Source organism: Erythrolamprus reginae, chromosome 1 (genome assembly GCF_031021105.1).
Source record: "Erythrolamprus reginae isolate rEryReg1 chromosome 1, rEryReg1.hap1, whole genome shotgun sequence".
NCBI lineage: Eukaryota > Metazoa > Chordata > Lepidosauria > Squamata > Dipsadidae > Erythrolamprus > Erythrolamprus reginae.
The window spans coordinates 347,027,019-347,042,685 of NC_091950.1; the positions used below are offsets into that span (position 1 = coordinate 347,027,019).

Genomic DNA, 15,667 nt, shown 5'->3' on the forward strand with positions numbered 1-15,667 from the left:
ATGGTTGGGCGGTAGGAAAAGCAAGTAGGATGCTTGGCTGCATAGCTAGAGGTATAACAAGCAGGAAGAGGGAGATTGTGATCCCCTTATATAGAGCGCTGGTGAGACCACATTTGGAGTACTGTGTTCAATTCTGGAGACCTCACCTACAAAAAGATATTGACAAAATTGAACGGGTCCAAAGACGGGCTACAAGAATGGTGGAAGGTCTTAAGCATCAAACGTATCAGGAAAGACTTAATGAACTCAATCTGTATAGTCTGGAGGACAGAAGGAAAAGGGGGGACATGATCGAAACATTTAAATATGTTAAAGGGTTAAATAAGGTTCAGGAGGGAAGTGTTTTTAATACGAAAGTGAACACAAGAACAAGGGGACACAATCTGAAGTTAGTTGGGGGAATGATCAAAGGCAACATGAGAAAATATTATTTTACTGAAAGAGTAGTAGATCCTTGGAACAAACTTCCAGCAGACGTGGTTGGTAAATCCACAGTAACTGAATTTAAACATGCCTGGGATAAACATATATCCATTGTAAGATAAAATACAGGAAATAGTATAAGGGCAGACTAGATGGACCATGAGGTCTTTTTCTGCCGTCAGTCTTCTATGTTTCTATGTTTCTAATATAATTGTTAGCTTCCCTTTTGATTAAGAAGATGTTCTGTGGAATTGAAGCAGCACACAAGGCCCTGCAAATAATTGAATAATGCCATAGTTTGTCTGTGTAGTTGTAAGCACAACTTTTTAAAAAAATAGTCTTCTTATAGTTTACAGCAAACACATGGAGTGGGTACCACTAGGATCTCAGGCTGACAACATGAATGCAAATTTCAGACCTGTCCACGACGATATCCTCATCGCTCAGTTGCGTCCCGGCCAAGAGATCGATGTACTTATGCACTGTGTAAAAGGCATTGGTGAGTCAGCTAAAGTTCTGATATAAATTTGGCAATTTCATTTTTTGGGGGTGGTAGGGGTGGGAATACTAATTTTGCACATGTGGCTGATATTTTCTTAATACATGCTAGATCTCAGTGATGGGGTCCCTTTCAGAGAGGGTAAGGCGTAATTGATTCACCACTTGGATTATTCTGGCCTGTTTAATAAGTAGGTGTTCTTTTGTTTATGTGCAGTGGTTCTCAACCTGGGGGTTAGGACCCCTTTGGGGGTCGAATGACCTTTTCACAGGGGTCAAATTTCCCATGGTGCTAGGAACTACAGATTCTATTCTGGTGCCTTGGAGCATATTTTTACAATCCGACCAATCAGGCGTTTACAGTGGGAGTGTCCTGACCTTCCTGCCAATCAGTTTAAAGCTCTGTTGGGAGAACTGGCGCTAGACTTATGGTTGGGGGTCACCTGTATTAAGGGGACACAGCATTCGAAAGGTTGAGAAACACTGGTTTATGGATAGCATAACTGGTCCACAGTCATGTTTAAAATTCTTGTCTTTGAATTGCAAAGAATGTGTTTTGAGTTTTGGGTTAGATAAAGTCAATAATATACAGTAGCATCCCTGTTGCTATTTGTATTACCGCTTGTGTCCTTCAGTGAATCTGTTTTCAGTCAACAATTCATTTTTCTGAAGCAGCAAGTTGTAAAGGTTGGTAGTAGTAGTAGGTTTGTGGCAGGGCCTGGGGTGAATAGGGTATTGATAAGCCAATTGGTAATGAATTAGTGGGGAGACTGTTATGGAGCCCGTGGAATGCTGGCAATCTGCAGACCATATTTTGAAAATCCCTGCCAGGTGAGTTCTCTGCCTATGCTCCGAGACTTCTTTGGTATAACCAGCATTACTGAAAAATGTTATGAAAGTTTAATGGTCCACGTAGAAGAGTGCAACTGATTTTTATTATCTAGAGCAGGGCTGTCAAACTCCTGGCCCCCGGGCCAGAAGCATCACATGCTGGCCACGCCCACGACTGGTTTAGCGAAGGGAGGAAAAGTCCAGATATGTCACGTGACGTCACCGTGACGATGTAAGTTTGACACCCTGATCTAGAGCAGTGATTTTCAACCTTTTTTGAGCCACGGCACATTTTTTACATTTACAAAATCCTGGGGCACACCACCAACCAAAATGACACAAATCTAATAAATAAATAAAGACAGACAGACAGACATACCGTATATACTCGAGTATAAGCCGAGTTTTTCAGCCCCAAAAATGGGCTGAAAAACCCGACCTCAGCTTATACTCGGGTCACCACAAGAGGGCGCCGGGTCACCACAAGAGGGTGCACCGCGGGAGCCGGGCAGACATTGCTGGCTTGGGCGAGTGTGGGAAAGGGCAAAGAGCGGCGGCAAAGGGCGCTCCAACCGAAGCGGCTGTGGCAAGAGTGGGGCAGTTGCCTCCTCTCCCCGGCTCTAGCAAAGTTGCCAGCCAACTGCTCTGACGGCGTGCGAGAGGGGAAAAGACAATGGGAAGTCGGGGGGGGGGATTCCTGCTTCATGAGTCTCCCCCCCCCCCCGACCTCACCAGCTTCGCATCGTCTGTTCCTCTCTCACACGCCGTCGGAGCAGTTGGCTGGCAACTTTGCCCTACCCTTCCCACAGCCGCGTCTAGCCTGATAATCTCATAGTCTAACCCAGCAGGCCTTTTCTGCTCCGCCCCCCCCTTAAAGTCTTGCCTACTGCTCCTTTTACTGCTAGCGACGACCAGTTGAATACTTACAGCCTTTTCTACGACCCTGCAATCTTAGCGGGTGCAATGCAATGCAATACAATACAGTACTGTTCTGTGACTACATTTCCTAGAGACTCTTTCCCCCCCCCACTATCCCTGACGCAGCAGCTTTCTGAGGTTTCGGGCGATTTGTCCAATCACGGCTCGGGAAAGTTTTTAACGGCAGCGCGATGACGAGATGGCCGGTCTGGCACGCTGGGAATTGTAGTCCACTCGACTTCCACCTTCCAGTCCGGAGAAGAGACGTTCCTCTGTAGAAAAATCCACGTTTCCCAGAAGTCCAATCGCTGTTGGGGTGGGAGGGGCGAAGGAGTGCGTGGCGGGCAAGGGAGGGAAAAAAAAGAGCTCGACGAGAATTAACCCGGTGGGCAACCGTCTGAAGAAGCGAGTCGTGAGGGAAATGGCGGTCGATAAAGAACTGCTGGAGTTGGACCTCTACGCGCTTTTGGGAGTAGTGGACAAAGCGACGGATAAAGAGGTTAGGGAGGCCCAACCTGAGGGGGGGGGGGAGAGAAGGGAAACCATCCTTCGCAACCCAGTTTCTTTTTTTAAAATCTTTTTTTTTAAACTTGATTTTGAGTAACAAACGTTTTGGTCCAGTTAGATAACAAAATTATATAGGAACATGTTAGTTTGAATAGTTTACTGGTGTGTTGTGGGTTGGTTTTTTGTTTTGTTTTTTGCATTGTGTTGGGTTGTGGATGAAAATGGGGCTTTGTTGTCGGTATTGCGTGATTGTTTTCTTAGGTTTTTCAGGTGAAACTGTTGTTAAAATCAAGTGAGGGGGGAGAAAAAATGGATGTGTCTTTGAAATTGCATCACGAAGCACATGCTGACCGGGATCAACCCTCGCCCGAAATTTGGACGGGTTGATTGGCGTGCGGGATTTTTGTTCTTTTTTTGTGTGTGGAAATACCCTGTTAGTGACTCCTGATTTTTATTAGATGAATCCCTGCTTGAATAGGACCCCCCCCCCCCCCCGAAAAATCAATGTTCAAAAAACCCTTTGCGGTGGCTCAGAAGACAAAAAGGAGGGTCCCAGCCAGGGTTTCTTCTGACCCCTTTCCTCATTTCCCTGGCCCGAATATTATTCATTTTCATTAAATTCCTAGGAAAAGCAAAATACAGGAAACAGAATATAAAGGTCTGTGACCGGCCGGGGGGGGGGGGGGGCAAATGGGGATGGCAGTCTAATGTGCGCGGAAACGGTCCGTGGAGTGAAAAAGAGGCCCTGAGTAAGCATTACTACTAGGAGTAAAGGGTTATTCTGCAAAAGGGTTTCAAAAGTGCCAGGAGTCGTATATCTACCTCAAGGCCTGTCCATTCACCGGGGTAGGGATTCTTTGTTGGTTATTGGTTGGAAGTAGTGTAGGGTCTCCTGCCCAAGCAGGGGGTTGGAAGACCTCCAATAATAATAGTAATAATAATATAATAATAACAACAACAACAACAATTTATTACATTTGTATGCCGCCGCTCTCCAAGGACTCAGAGTGGCTCACAACAAGCAATACATCTACAAATCCAAAATTAAAAAAACAATTTAAAAAACCCCTTATAAAAACAATCATACAATCCGGACAAACCATACAGAAATCATAGCAGCTAAGGGTATGTCAGTTTCCCCATGCCTGGCGACATAGGTGTGTTTTCAGGAGTTTGCGAAAGGCAAGGAGGGTGGGAGCAGTCCTACTCTCCAGGGGGAGTTGATTCCAGATTCTCTACTTTATCATTGAATTATAGAGAGAAAAATTAAGTCTCTAAAATCCTGTTTTGAGGGATTTTGACTCATAGGTTTTAGCATGGTTGCTGATTGAACTACTTTTTTTACTTTTTAATTTATTTACTTTTATTTAATTTATTGTAAATATCAGATTGCTTTTATTTACCCACTTTGAAATAAATATTGTTTACCCTCTTTAAAATAAATATTCTAAAAAATTTAATCTACTGATGTCTCATTTAATGTAATTTTATTGGTTTCCATTTTTATAAGTTACCAGTAACCACTGCATTTTCTAACCTCGGCTTATACTCGGGTCAATAAGTTTTCCCTGTTTTTGTGCCAAAAAATGGTGCCTCGGCTTATACTCGGGTCGGCTTATACTCGAGTATATACGGTAAATAAATAACCCCCTCATATATACAATCCCATGTAACATCCCCTTATAAATACAGTCAATCATCAATCATCCCTCCTCAAATTTATACCACTGTCTCATTTCTGGGTACTTCTTCTGTCTTTCCCCCTTTTCTCTCTCATGTTTCTCATTTCTCTCTCTTCCTCCCTTTTTCCCTCATTCCTTCTCCCTCTCACTTCTCCTCTTTTTCCATCCCTGTCTCTCTCCCCCCCTTATGTGTGTGAGTGTGTATACACACTCGTACCATTTCCAAAACCAGTTGAGGGCTGGGGTTTTTTTTTCTCTTTTATTCTTTTCAAAAACAGGTGTGGGCTGGGTTTTTTTTCTTATTATTTGGGTGCTTTTTACCATATGCTTCAAGAATCACCCCCTCTCTCTCTTTTGTTTCTCTCTCCTCTCATTCTCTGCCTCAATCATTTTCTCATTTCTCCTTTTTTTCTCCCCTTTTTGATCTCATTTCTCTCTCCTTTCCTCTCCCTATCTGTCACTCTTGCTTTCTCTTTTGCTATCTCTTTTTCTCTCTTGCTTTCCTTCTCTCTCTCGTTCTCTCTTATTTTCTTTCTCTCTCTCTTGTTCTTTCTCTCTCATGCTTTCTCTCTTGTTCTTTCTCTGTTGCTCTCTCTCGTTCTCTTATTTTCTTTCTCTCTCTCTCTCATGCTTTCTCTCTCTTGTTCTCTCTCTCTCTCTGTTGCTCTCTTGTTCTCTCTTATTTTCTTTCTCTCTCTCGTTCTCTCTCTCTCTCTTGTTCTCTTATTTTCTTTCTCTCTCTCTTGTGCTTTCTCTCTCTTGTTCTTTCTTTCTCTTTCTCTCTCTGTTGCTCTCTCTCTCTCGTTCTCTCTCTTCCTTTCTTCTCTATGGAGGCCGGCGAAGGTTTTCCTTAGTTTGAATGTTCTGAGCAAGCTGGCAGGGGGATGGGAAGCAGCCCCTTTACTGACAGCCCGGGACGGGACTGTGAGAGGGGTGGGCGTTCCCACAGCGCTCGGAGCGGCTAGCGGACGGATCATCAGCGCCGCTGCAGCCACCGCTGTGGGAGGAGCCGGAGAGAAGGACGGATCGGGCGGGCGGGGACAGCCACAAGTGGAAGCCTCAGCCCTGGAGCTCCCACTTGCAAAAGCCGCCCCTCCCCCGGCTATTGCCCGCCGCTATTAGCAATGAGAAGCCATGGGCGCGAGGGGGCCGACTTTCAAAGCAACCTTTGCCGGCCTCCTGCGGGAGGGTGCAAATAGCGGCAGCAGCGGGCAATAGCCGGGGGGGGCGGCTTCTGCAAGTGGGAGCTCCAGGGCTGAAGCCTCAGCCCTGGAGCTCCCACTTGCAGGAGCCGCCTCGCGGCACACCTGACCATGTCTCACGGCACACTAGTGTGCCGCGGCACACCGGTTGAAAAACACTGATCTAGAGGGTCGGACAGATGTGCAGAACAAATCCTGTTTGCTGCCATCTTTCTCTCTTGGCCTCCACTTCATCCCACTGATGTCTGATTGCATTCATTTGCTTTTTTAAAAGTCACTCTTTTTCTTTAGGCAAAGACCATGCCAAATTTTCTCCAGTTGCCACAGCCAGTTACCGTTTGTTGCCAGAAATCACTTTATTGAAGCCTGTTGAAGGAGAAGCAGCTGACCGGCTGAAAAAGTGTTTTTCTTCTGGAGTTATTGAGATTGAGGAAATCAGAGGTAATTTCTTTCTTCGTCCTTAAATGGTACAAAATCACAATGCGTGTTTTATTGACCAATTCACCCCACTCCCCAGACACACACACAAAATGACAGAACTTTATATTTTCTCTTCGATGAAGTGAGTGCTTGCCTTCCTGAGGGTCTAATTTTTGATCTTCCAATCAACCCTTTGGGGTCTGTATTACAAAAAGTTGACTTTTGGTTGGACGCCTTCACTTTTTTTTCTATTTGCTATACAGAGACTAAGAGGGACGCAGTGGCTCAGTGGCTAAGTCACTAAGCTTGTCAATCAAAAGGCTGGCAGTTTGGCAGTTCGAATCTCTAGGGCAGTGATGGCGAACCTATGGCACGAGTGCCACGCAGAGCCATATTGGCTGGCACGCGAGCCATTGTCCTAGCTCAGCTCCAACGTGCATGTGTGTGCCGGCCAGCTGCTCATGCAGTGTCTCTGGGATGGTGTTTTTGGCTTCTAGAGAGCCTCTGGGGGGGATGGGGGAGGGCCTTTTTACCCTACCCTGACTGTTTGTAGCCTGTGGAGGGAGAAACACGAGCTCTTGGGCCCATCAGTAGTTGGGAAACAGGCTGCTTCTGGCCACGAGAGGGCCTTTGGGGGGCTGGGGAAGCTGTTTTCGCCCTCCCCAGGCATTGAATTATGGGTGTGGGCACTCGTGTAGGCATGATAAGGTGCACATTTTTTCAGCACCCAAGGAAAAAAAGATTCGCCATCACTGCCCAAGGGCTGTGTAATGGAGTGAGCTCCTGTTACTTGTCCCAGCTGCTGCCAACCTAGTTTGAAAGCATGTAAAAAATGAAAGTAGAAAAATAGGGACCAGCTTTGGTGGAAAGGTAACAGCGTTCTGTGCACCTTTGGCGTTTAGTCATGCTGGCCACATGATCATGGAGATGTCTTTGGCCTCACTGGTTCTTTGGTTTTGAAACGGAAATGAGCACCGCCCCGTAGAGTTGGGAATGACTAGCACATATGTGCAAGGGTAACTTTTACCTTTCCCTTATGCAAACTAAAGCCGTTTTCCTTGACTATCGAGAAATCAAGTGAATGCCTGATGTTGGGTTCTGAAAAGTGAAGACTGATTCCGACTGTTAAGATAAAAAGCTCAATTAAGTTCATTAAGGGATATCTGGAAAAGTCTGCATAGAATCAAAACTGCAGGATCTTGAGGGATTTTTTGGTTCATATTTCCAAACTATTAATCAGCAACCTTAAGTAGGTGAGAGGTTACTGTTTTGTAGTTGTGTTAAAGCACAGATTTATTATTATTATTATTATTATTATTATTATTATTTAATTAATTAATTAATTAGATTTGTATGCCACCCCTCTCCGGAATTAATCCTGTAATATGTAGAAAAGATTTATTGAAGATATGTTAATTTATTATTTATTTTATTTATTTATTATATTTATATGCCACTCACTCCAAACAAGACTCTGAGAGGCTAACAACAGGAATAAATACAAATATATTTTAATATATAAGATCTCTAATATCTTTTTGAATTTAGGTATTGGTTCTTTTTCCACCCCCTAGGAAAGAAAGTAGCAAGAGTAGCTAATGCTCGATTGGATACGTTCAGTAGAGAAATATTTCGTCATGATGACTTGAAAAACCTTGTACGTTTGGCTCGGGTACGAGATCACTACATCTGTGAGTAATTTACATATTGTTTTGTTACCGATCTTTATGGATTGTGTGACGGATACACAATTTTCCTTGGATCAGGAACGATATTCCTTTTCCTTACTAGTAGCTGGGGGCAATAACTAGCAGAAGGTTTTTGACATAAGAATGGGGTGAATGTTTCACCATATTGGTTTTTTTTAAGGGTAAAGTATTGGAGCCATAGGCCACTAAAAATCAAAGGGATTACATTTCCTTTAAAAAACAAAACAAAACCAAACTCTCCACATCAAATTTAATGGGTATGATTTAGGACTGTTTTGGAGGCTGGAATAATGGAAATGGAAAAGTTGTAGGTGTGGCTCAGCCTTATAAATCTTTAGATTATTTTTTTTTAAAAAATGTACCATTGAAAGCCAGCCTTTTTATGAGAGTTTATAATAGGACTGTGTTGGAGGATGCCTGTACTTATGGGTTGTCTAATAATGTTGTGTAGTAGCTAACCACTAGCTTGGAAATGTCAAATGACAAAACACCTTGTGTAATTTCCTTGCTTTAGAAATTATTCTGGAGTTCGGTATTTTATTTTATAGTTTTAGTTTTTGCATCAAAAGTAGTATAGAACCAAATAATTTCAGTAGTCATTTCCTTGCTTTAGAAATTATTCTGGAGTTCGGTATTTTATTTTATAGTTTTAGTTTTTGCATCAAAAGTAGTATAGAACCAAATAATTTCAGTAGCCATTTTAACATTACAGTGATCCCTCTATTATTGCGAGGGTTCCGTTCCAAGACCCCTCGCGATAATCGATTTTTCGCGATGTAGGGTTGCGGAAGTAAAAACACCATCTGCGCATGCGCACCCTTTTTTTTATGGCCGCGCATGCGTAGATGGTGGAGTTTGCGTTCCCCGCCGCCCACGCAAAGGGGAAACCCCGATTCGGCTCCTCGCTGCTGCTGCGCTACCGAGCAGATCAGCTGCTGGGCGGCCGAAGGAACCTTCCCTGGGTCTTCCCCCTCTTGCTGGCGGGCGAGCAGCGGGCATCAGCGAGGAGCCGGGGTTTCCCCTTTGCGTGGGCGGCCGGGAAGACCCAGGTTGGAGGTTCGGGGGGGTGCTGGGAAGCCCCCCAGGCCGCGCCGCTTCCCAGCTGAGTCCTGAAGCCAAACGCGGAAGTTCGCCTTTGGTGTTTGGCTTCAGGACTCAGCTGGGAAGCGGCGCAGCTGTTTTAAAAGGTCGCAGCCGGCCTGGGGGGCTTCCCAGCACCCCCCAAACCCGGGTTGGGGGTTCGGGGGGGGTGCTGGGAAGCCCCCCAGGCCGGCTGCGACCTTTTAAAACAGCTGCGCCGCTTCCCAGCTGACTCCCGAAGCCAAACCCGGAAGTGGTTTTTTTTTTAATTAATATTTTTTTAAAAATTGCGATATAGCGTTTCGCGAAGATCGAGATCGCGAAACTCGAGGGATCACTGTATTATATTTTGAGCCAGTCCTTCATTTAGTGCTTAGAAATCTGAAAACATTTATGCAAGTGAGGTCTTAATACTTGTAGAGAACATGACATACTTGAAAAGCACAAAAAAATAGCTCTCTTGAAAGTCATATACAGTGGTACCTCTACTTAAGAACTTAATTCGTTCTGTGACTTAATTCATTCTTAAGTAGAAAAGTTTGTGAGTAGAAGCAATTTTTCCAATAGGAAACAATGTAAAAACAATGTGCAAACCCATTTGGAAAGAAAGAAAAGCTTGGAATTTGGGTGGGAGGAGGACGACGAAGAGGAGGACAGTCGCTGCTGAAGGTGAGGTGAATGAAAAAAATCCAAAACTTTTAAGGCTAAAAAAAAAGAGGGACTGAGGTGGGGAAGAGGAGCACATGCCTCCCATACACCTGGCATGAGGCTGCCTCCCATACACTGCACTAGAGAAAGAAACCCCGGCGGGCGAGAGGGGGGAACCTCCCGATCCTTTGACCGAAAGGCGGCTGCAGCTGCTACCTGCTTCCTCTTCCTTCCCATGCTGAAGGGCTCCCCTCTCTCATTTGCTCGCTTTGTAGCTGGCGCTTTTCCTTCATTGTGGTGACTCCTTGGTTTGGCTGAAGCTAAGTTGATCTGGCCGGAGTGAAGTGCCCCCCTTTTGCCTTTCCATGCATGCCCAGACGCTCCGGGAGGTAACCTCGCGCCGGGTGTATGGGAGGCAGCGCGAGGGAGTCACCACAGCAAAGTGGTTTATTCCCTCTCCAAGCACCCAGAGAAAGGAAAACTCTCCGTTTGCTGTGGGCTGCCCAGAGCGAAGGGAGTGTTTCTTTTCTCTGGGCGCTGGCAGGGGTTTATTCCCTCTCCAAGTGCTCAGAGAAAGGAAAATTCTTTGTTTGCTCTGGACTGCCAAAGCCTCCTTAAGTGCCAAAGCCTCCTTAAGTGCCAAAGCCTCCTTAAGTGAAAGGCTCCTCTGGCAGCCCAGAAAAGCCTGAGATGGCTGGGATTAAAGGGGGAAAGGCAGGAAACTGGCCGGGCCTTCGTGCCACTCTCAAATTTCTTGGGAAATTTTTCCAGGCTCAGTTCTTAAGTAGAAAATGGTTCTTGAGAAGAGGCAAAAAAATCTTCAACACCCAGTTTTTATCTAGAAAAGTTCTTAAGTAGAGGCGTTCTTAGGTAGAGGTACCACTGTACTTGTATTCATGTATCAGTGGATTGTGATGTACTGAATCAACCAGTTGTCAGTTTATTAAAAATAATCTGATTTATATACTTCACTTGATTATCCCCAAAGGCGCTTGCTCCAAACTGAAGTTGCTCTATAAGATATGGGAAATAAACATTTTCTAGGGGTCCCATCACCAAAGTATCTATGGTTTGCTGGCTTGGAATTTATGGGTTATACATTTGTTCCGATTGAGAAGTATTAATCTACAGGAAAATGCTCTCCTCAGGGATGGTGCTGCCCCTGTAGAACACCGACTTTACAAAAAAAAAGAATTGTTCCTCCTTATTGAGTTTGAAGAGGAAAGTGAAAATATGGCTCAAATAGACTATTTGAGTTTTTGATCATTTGTTTAATTAGGTTCGCCTTATCTAGTTTTAGGAAACGTATGGAGAACGTATGGAGATATTTTAGGTAATGCGTAAAAATATTGCAAATTCAAAGTTTCAGACTTTTAAGTGCAACTATATTTTGGTGCCTAGTAACGAGCCCTACTGCTACTTAACAGTTTAGTACGGTATATTGTTTATGCTTTGATAGTTCAAACTGAAATCCCTTTTCCCCCCTTCAGTCTCTGTAGAATCCACAGGGATCTTGCCTCCAGATGTGCTGGTGAGTGAAGCAATCAAAGTACTAATGGGGAAATGCCAACGCTTCTTAGAGGAGCTAAAATCCATCCAGAAGAAATAAATTTGGGAACGCAAAAGACTCTTGTGGAGAAATACCGCTATCAAAATCCCTTCATCTGATTTGAAGAGGAACAAGATTGCATCAGTCCATAAGACCCTTCGGAGATGTCAAAGAACAATGGTTGCTGAACCATTGCTATTGTTATTTACGCAACATGGAGACAATTGAAATTCAGGTTAACAAACTGTGCTGTGTACTATTTGTGGTCTGGCAATGGTGGATTCCATTCTTTGATAAGGCTTTGCAATCACAGAATGCACGGTACGATTTCCTTGTTAGTTTTCCATTACAACAGTGGAGTAGAAATCTTATCTGTTAAGTGGATCATCTATTACATAGTACCTTTTTGCTGATCTTGTACTATATACTATGACAGAATTTCATGATTTAGCACCTATCTACTTGATAGCCAGTTCCTACAGCCAGCAAAATAATCAAGTCAGTTGATGTGTGCCTGAGCTGTACAGTTTTCTGCTTCATCCATGAAAATATTTAATTCTTTCAAGAATTTAAATCCTGTTAACTCTCATTATTTAATACATTTATGTATAATATCGATATTATAAGCTGGACTAAAATATTTTTCCTAACTTTCTCTCAGTACATTTATTTTTTTCAAAATATTTTTCAGTTACTGGGACACATGCCTCTCTTCAAAGTAGGGAAAGACATACCTCCCACCCTAAGTATGGGATTCCAATTGTTTTCAAAGTTTTAGCTACTTTCAGGCAAACCCGAATATCTTTCCAGTTTAATCCATTATTCATTGATAGAGAATTTCTAATTGAAATAGGAGCAAAAATATCTATTGATATAATAATTGAAGTAAAAAAATTAAGCTGCAAGAAATTTTCTCTTAATAGGAATACTGTTGTGTATAAGTCTGAAGTGTGTGAGCTAAGTATACAACCTTTGGTGGCATATAATATCATTGATGTTCATCCATGATGTTTGAAGAGGACTTTGACAGACATCCTTGACATATCATTAAGAGTAGAAGGCACAGGACACAAATTGCTCTAGCTCCTTGTGCTACTTTGTCATCAAAAACGTCATTTATAATTCACTGAACAATCCTATTAGCCTCAAAAAACTGGAGTTGCCCAACTATGATAGGAATGTCTAATATTTTACCTCAAACTTAAAATAATGTGTTTGAGTCAGTGGTGGGTTATAAAATATTTTGCCACCAGTTTGCACACATGCTCGTCCTGGGCAGGTGGGCAGATCCTCCCTCCACCAGGGCTACCAGTTCTAAGAACTGGTCTGAACCAGGAGCAACCCATCACTGATTGGAGCATATTCAATAAAGTAAGACAAAGCATTTATTCATACAAAAGCTTGAAGCAAGCATTGCACCCTATGCCTATTTACTGTATGTGTAGTTTATTAAAGGATTCTGCACGCACAATCAAGTACATCATTTGAAGTGGTTGACCGGGCCTTCCAAAGGATGCAGCTGATTTAATGTGTTGAACAGGAGTGCTTCAGTCAGGGCAGCATGTTTTGTATTAAATAGGCAATTCTCATAATTGCAGTATTTGACCCATGGTGGTGGTGGTGATGTTCAAAAAAGGTGTGAAAAAAGTTGATGCAAAGGTACAGCGATGTTTGTATAAAATGAAGAGACTTTTACTGACATTGATTTGGAAACATCTTCAGATACAACATCTCTACCAAAAAACCCACCCACCCACCCCGCCTCAGTTTTAAATGCTTCTATTACAGGCACAGTAAATTAAAATGTAATTAAGACATAATAAATACAGTTAGGCTAGATTCCAAAGCTATTTAACAGGAATTTGGTTTAAATAAATGTTACACTGAGATCAGGATTAAAAACAAGTCAGAGTGGAGTCTGGCTACTAATGAGGATCCAAATATCCATATTAAGACATGTTTTCTTTCACATAACCAGATGTGTATACTACTAAGCCGCTTACCTGAAAAACACCATTCTGTTATACCTGTAGTCAAGCTATTACAGCAGCCCCTGAAGAAAGTCCTATTCGATACTAATTCTTCAGAATGAAAATGAAAATTTGGCAAATTTGTGCCCACATTCTATCGCTCTCTTGGATAACCAAACTTAAAAGACTTGGCCTGGAGGCATTCTGCACCATCAGACACTGAACAAAATTATCCAGAACTACTGCATTCTACATTCAGAGGCAGCGTTTCAGCAGGAGCTATTTTAGACCAGTATAAAATAGTTCTGAATTCCTGGTTGTTTAGAAAATTCTTACTTTTTGACAGCTGAAGACTGATTGCAGCTAGAATATCTATTTCAACAATGTTTCTAGGGAGGACAAAGAAGAGGATGTTTATATTTAATCTGATGCTTCCTGAGGCTTGGTTGAAATTTTTTAAAAAATGTTTTCATTCCCAGTTTCTCAATGGTGATTGGTTTGGTGGAACATATGGTCATGTGCTACTTCTCAAAGGTTATAAAACTTTTGAGTTAAGTGTAAGTTGGTGATTCATCAACAACCAATATGCACATCTGCATTTCTTCATCCAAGCTGTGTTTTTTCCAACAGGGAAGCAGGAGTCTTCTGTTAGTGTCATGTTGAGGCAGCAACAATGCAGGTGTCCTGAAGGAGAAGTAGCAGAGAGAATGAGAGGCCGCAGAACCTTCTCCCTTTCTCGGTCAAGTACTGTATGCATGTATGAAGGGTTGTTCGTTAAAGAACTGGACAAATGACAGTTGGACTGATGGCCTGAGCAACAGCCATCCAACAGCATAAAGTTATTCAGTGAAGCTGCAAGTGGAGTTAGAAAATCTTCCCCATCTCTCCTCCCACCCCTCCAAATGGAGAATGAGACCAGTGAGAATTGTAATCGGAGCTCAGGAAAGGAGTAAACAAAGGAAATATGGCTACTGTGAAACAACACAGGGTATAAAGGAGGAAAAGGTGGAATTGTCTTCAGCTTATGGCTCAAAGAGGGCAGTGAGGATTTCCTCATCATTGTTCTCAAAAACGTCTGTTGCTAAGGGTGCTTTCACCACCTTGAAAAGAGATGGAAGGTTTCTGATGTGGACTTCTTTCCTGAATTGTTCTCCCAGAGGCTTCTGTAAGGAAACAAAAATGGATAGGCAAACGATGCCTAGAAATATTCCAAACAAGGATAGCCTTTGCTAAAATTGTAGAAATTTCCTCATTCACTCAATGTTATGACCCCCTCATAACTGTGGGGGGTGCATCTTGTTCCTGTATCCTAGATTGTTCAGCACGTGCTGAATTTAACTACTATCAACTTTGAAGTCAGTCAAAGCCAGAAACAAAATATCAAATGTTATATATTCTATTGCCGTTAAGCAGGGGGTAGGTAATTAGCCAGGGATGGCCTGGGAAAGATAAGTCCCAGTGAATATTTTGAATCATATAGTAAAGGCTACATGGTTAGATCTCCACAAATATCCAATGTTTCTACCATCACAATTTAGGATTTGTGTAACATGAGTCACAACTAACTGGCTGAACAGGTAAGCTCTGACATTTAGGTTAAAGTCAACAGAGGGAGGAAATAAAAGCCCTGCTTATCCTGAGAAATGAGATGATTTCTCTGCTGCTTGACTTCACGTCTTACCCCTATGCAGCCTGCAATTAAGCGCTTGAAATGGTCCTTCCGCCGTTTGTCTGCCACCTTCGGAAGTGCTATGTTGAGTAGTTTGGAATCAAACTGCTCCAGGGAATCTTTCTGGATTTCTGGAACTTGTTCCATCACTGTTTTCAACTCAGTACAGCTTGGACGCTTTAAATACCAAAGAGAAGAATCAGGAGAGACCTTTACCACAAGAGAAATGGCTATTTCCAAACAGGGAACTAACCACTAAATGGTATCTTCAGAACTTTGCATCCCACCAAAATGAGCCTTGGGTTTGGAGTGGCACTAAACCATAAAGATGGCGGCAGACCTGGAAAAGGATTTTCTGCCTCATTCCTTACCAAAGCTTCATAGATCTGGAAGGCCAAGTGGACAAGTGTTGCCATACAGCCATCATGTTGTCCATGAATCTGTAACCCTTTCAGTACGCTTGTGAAAAACCAGATCACTGCTTCAGGGATCATCATATTCTTTATGAGCACCTATGGCAAAGAGATTGAAGTGAAGCACTATGGGGAGAAGGGGCTGTTT

The 15,667-nt window shown here is 43.0% G+C and overlaps 2 protein-coding genes across 5 annotated transcripts in view; one reads left to right on the forward strand and one right to left on the reverse strand.

Annotated features, from left to right (window-relative positions):
- POLR1C (RNA polymerase I and III subunit C) overlaps positions 1–12,117 on the forward strand; it is a 24,502-nt gene extending 12,385 nt beyond the window's left edge. For both annotated transcript variants that reach the window (XM_070734207.1, XM_070734208.1), the window contains exons 6-9: positions 773–922; positions 6,353–6,502; positions 8,056–8,172; positions 11,409–12,117. In XM_070734207.1, coding sequence (XP_070590308.1) covers positions 773–922; positions 6,353–6,502; positions 8,056–8,172; positions 11,409–11,527 — 536 coding nt within the window. In that variant the 3' untranslated portion in view covers positions 11,528–12,117. The remainder of the gene's footprint in view (positions 1–772; positions 923–6,352; positions 6,503–8,055; positions 8,173–11,408) is intronic.
- A 1,880-nt stretch (positions 12,118–13,997) lies between these two features.
- Positions 13,998–15,667, reverse strand: part of XPO5 (exportin 5) — a 51,257-nt gene continuing 49,587 nt past the window's right edge. For 2 of the 3 annotated variants that reach the window (XM_070734202.1, XM_070734200.1), the window contains exons 30-32: positions 15,478–15,618; positions 15,119–15,283; positions 14,372–14,600 (exon numbers count right to left, since the gene is read on the reverse strand). In XM_070734202.1, coding sequence (XP_070590303.1) covers positions 14,460–14,600; positions 15,119–15,283; positions 15,478–15,618 — 447 coding nt within the window. In that variant the 3' untranslated portion in view covers positions 14,372–14,459. Of the gene's footprint in view, positions 14,122–14,371; positions 14,601–15,118; positions 15,284–15,477; positions 15,619–15,667 lie in introns of those variants that run through there. The other variant, XM_070734203.1, reaches the window with a different exon arrangement.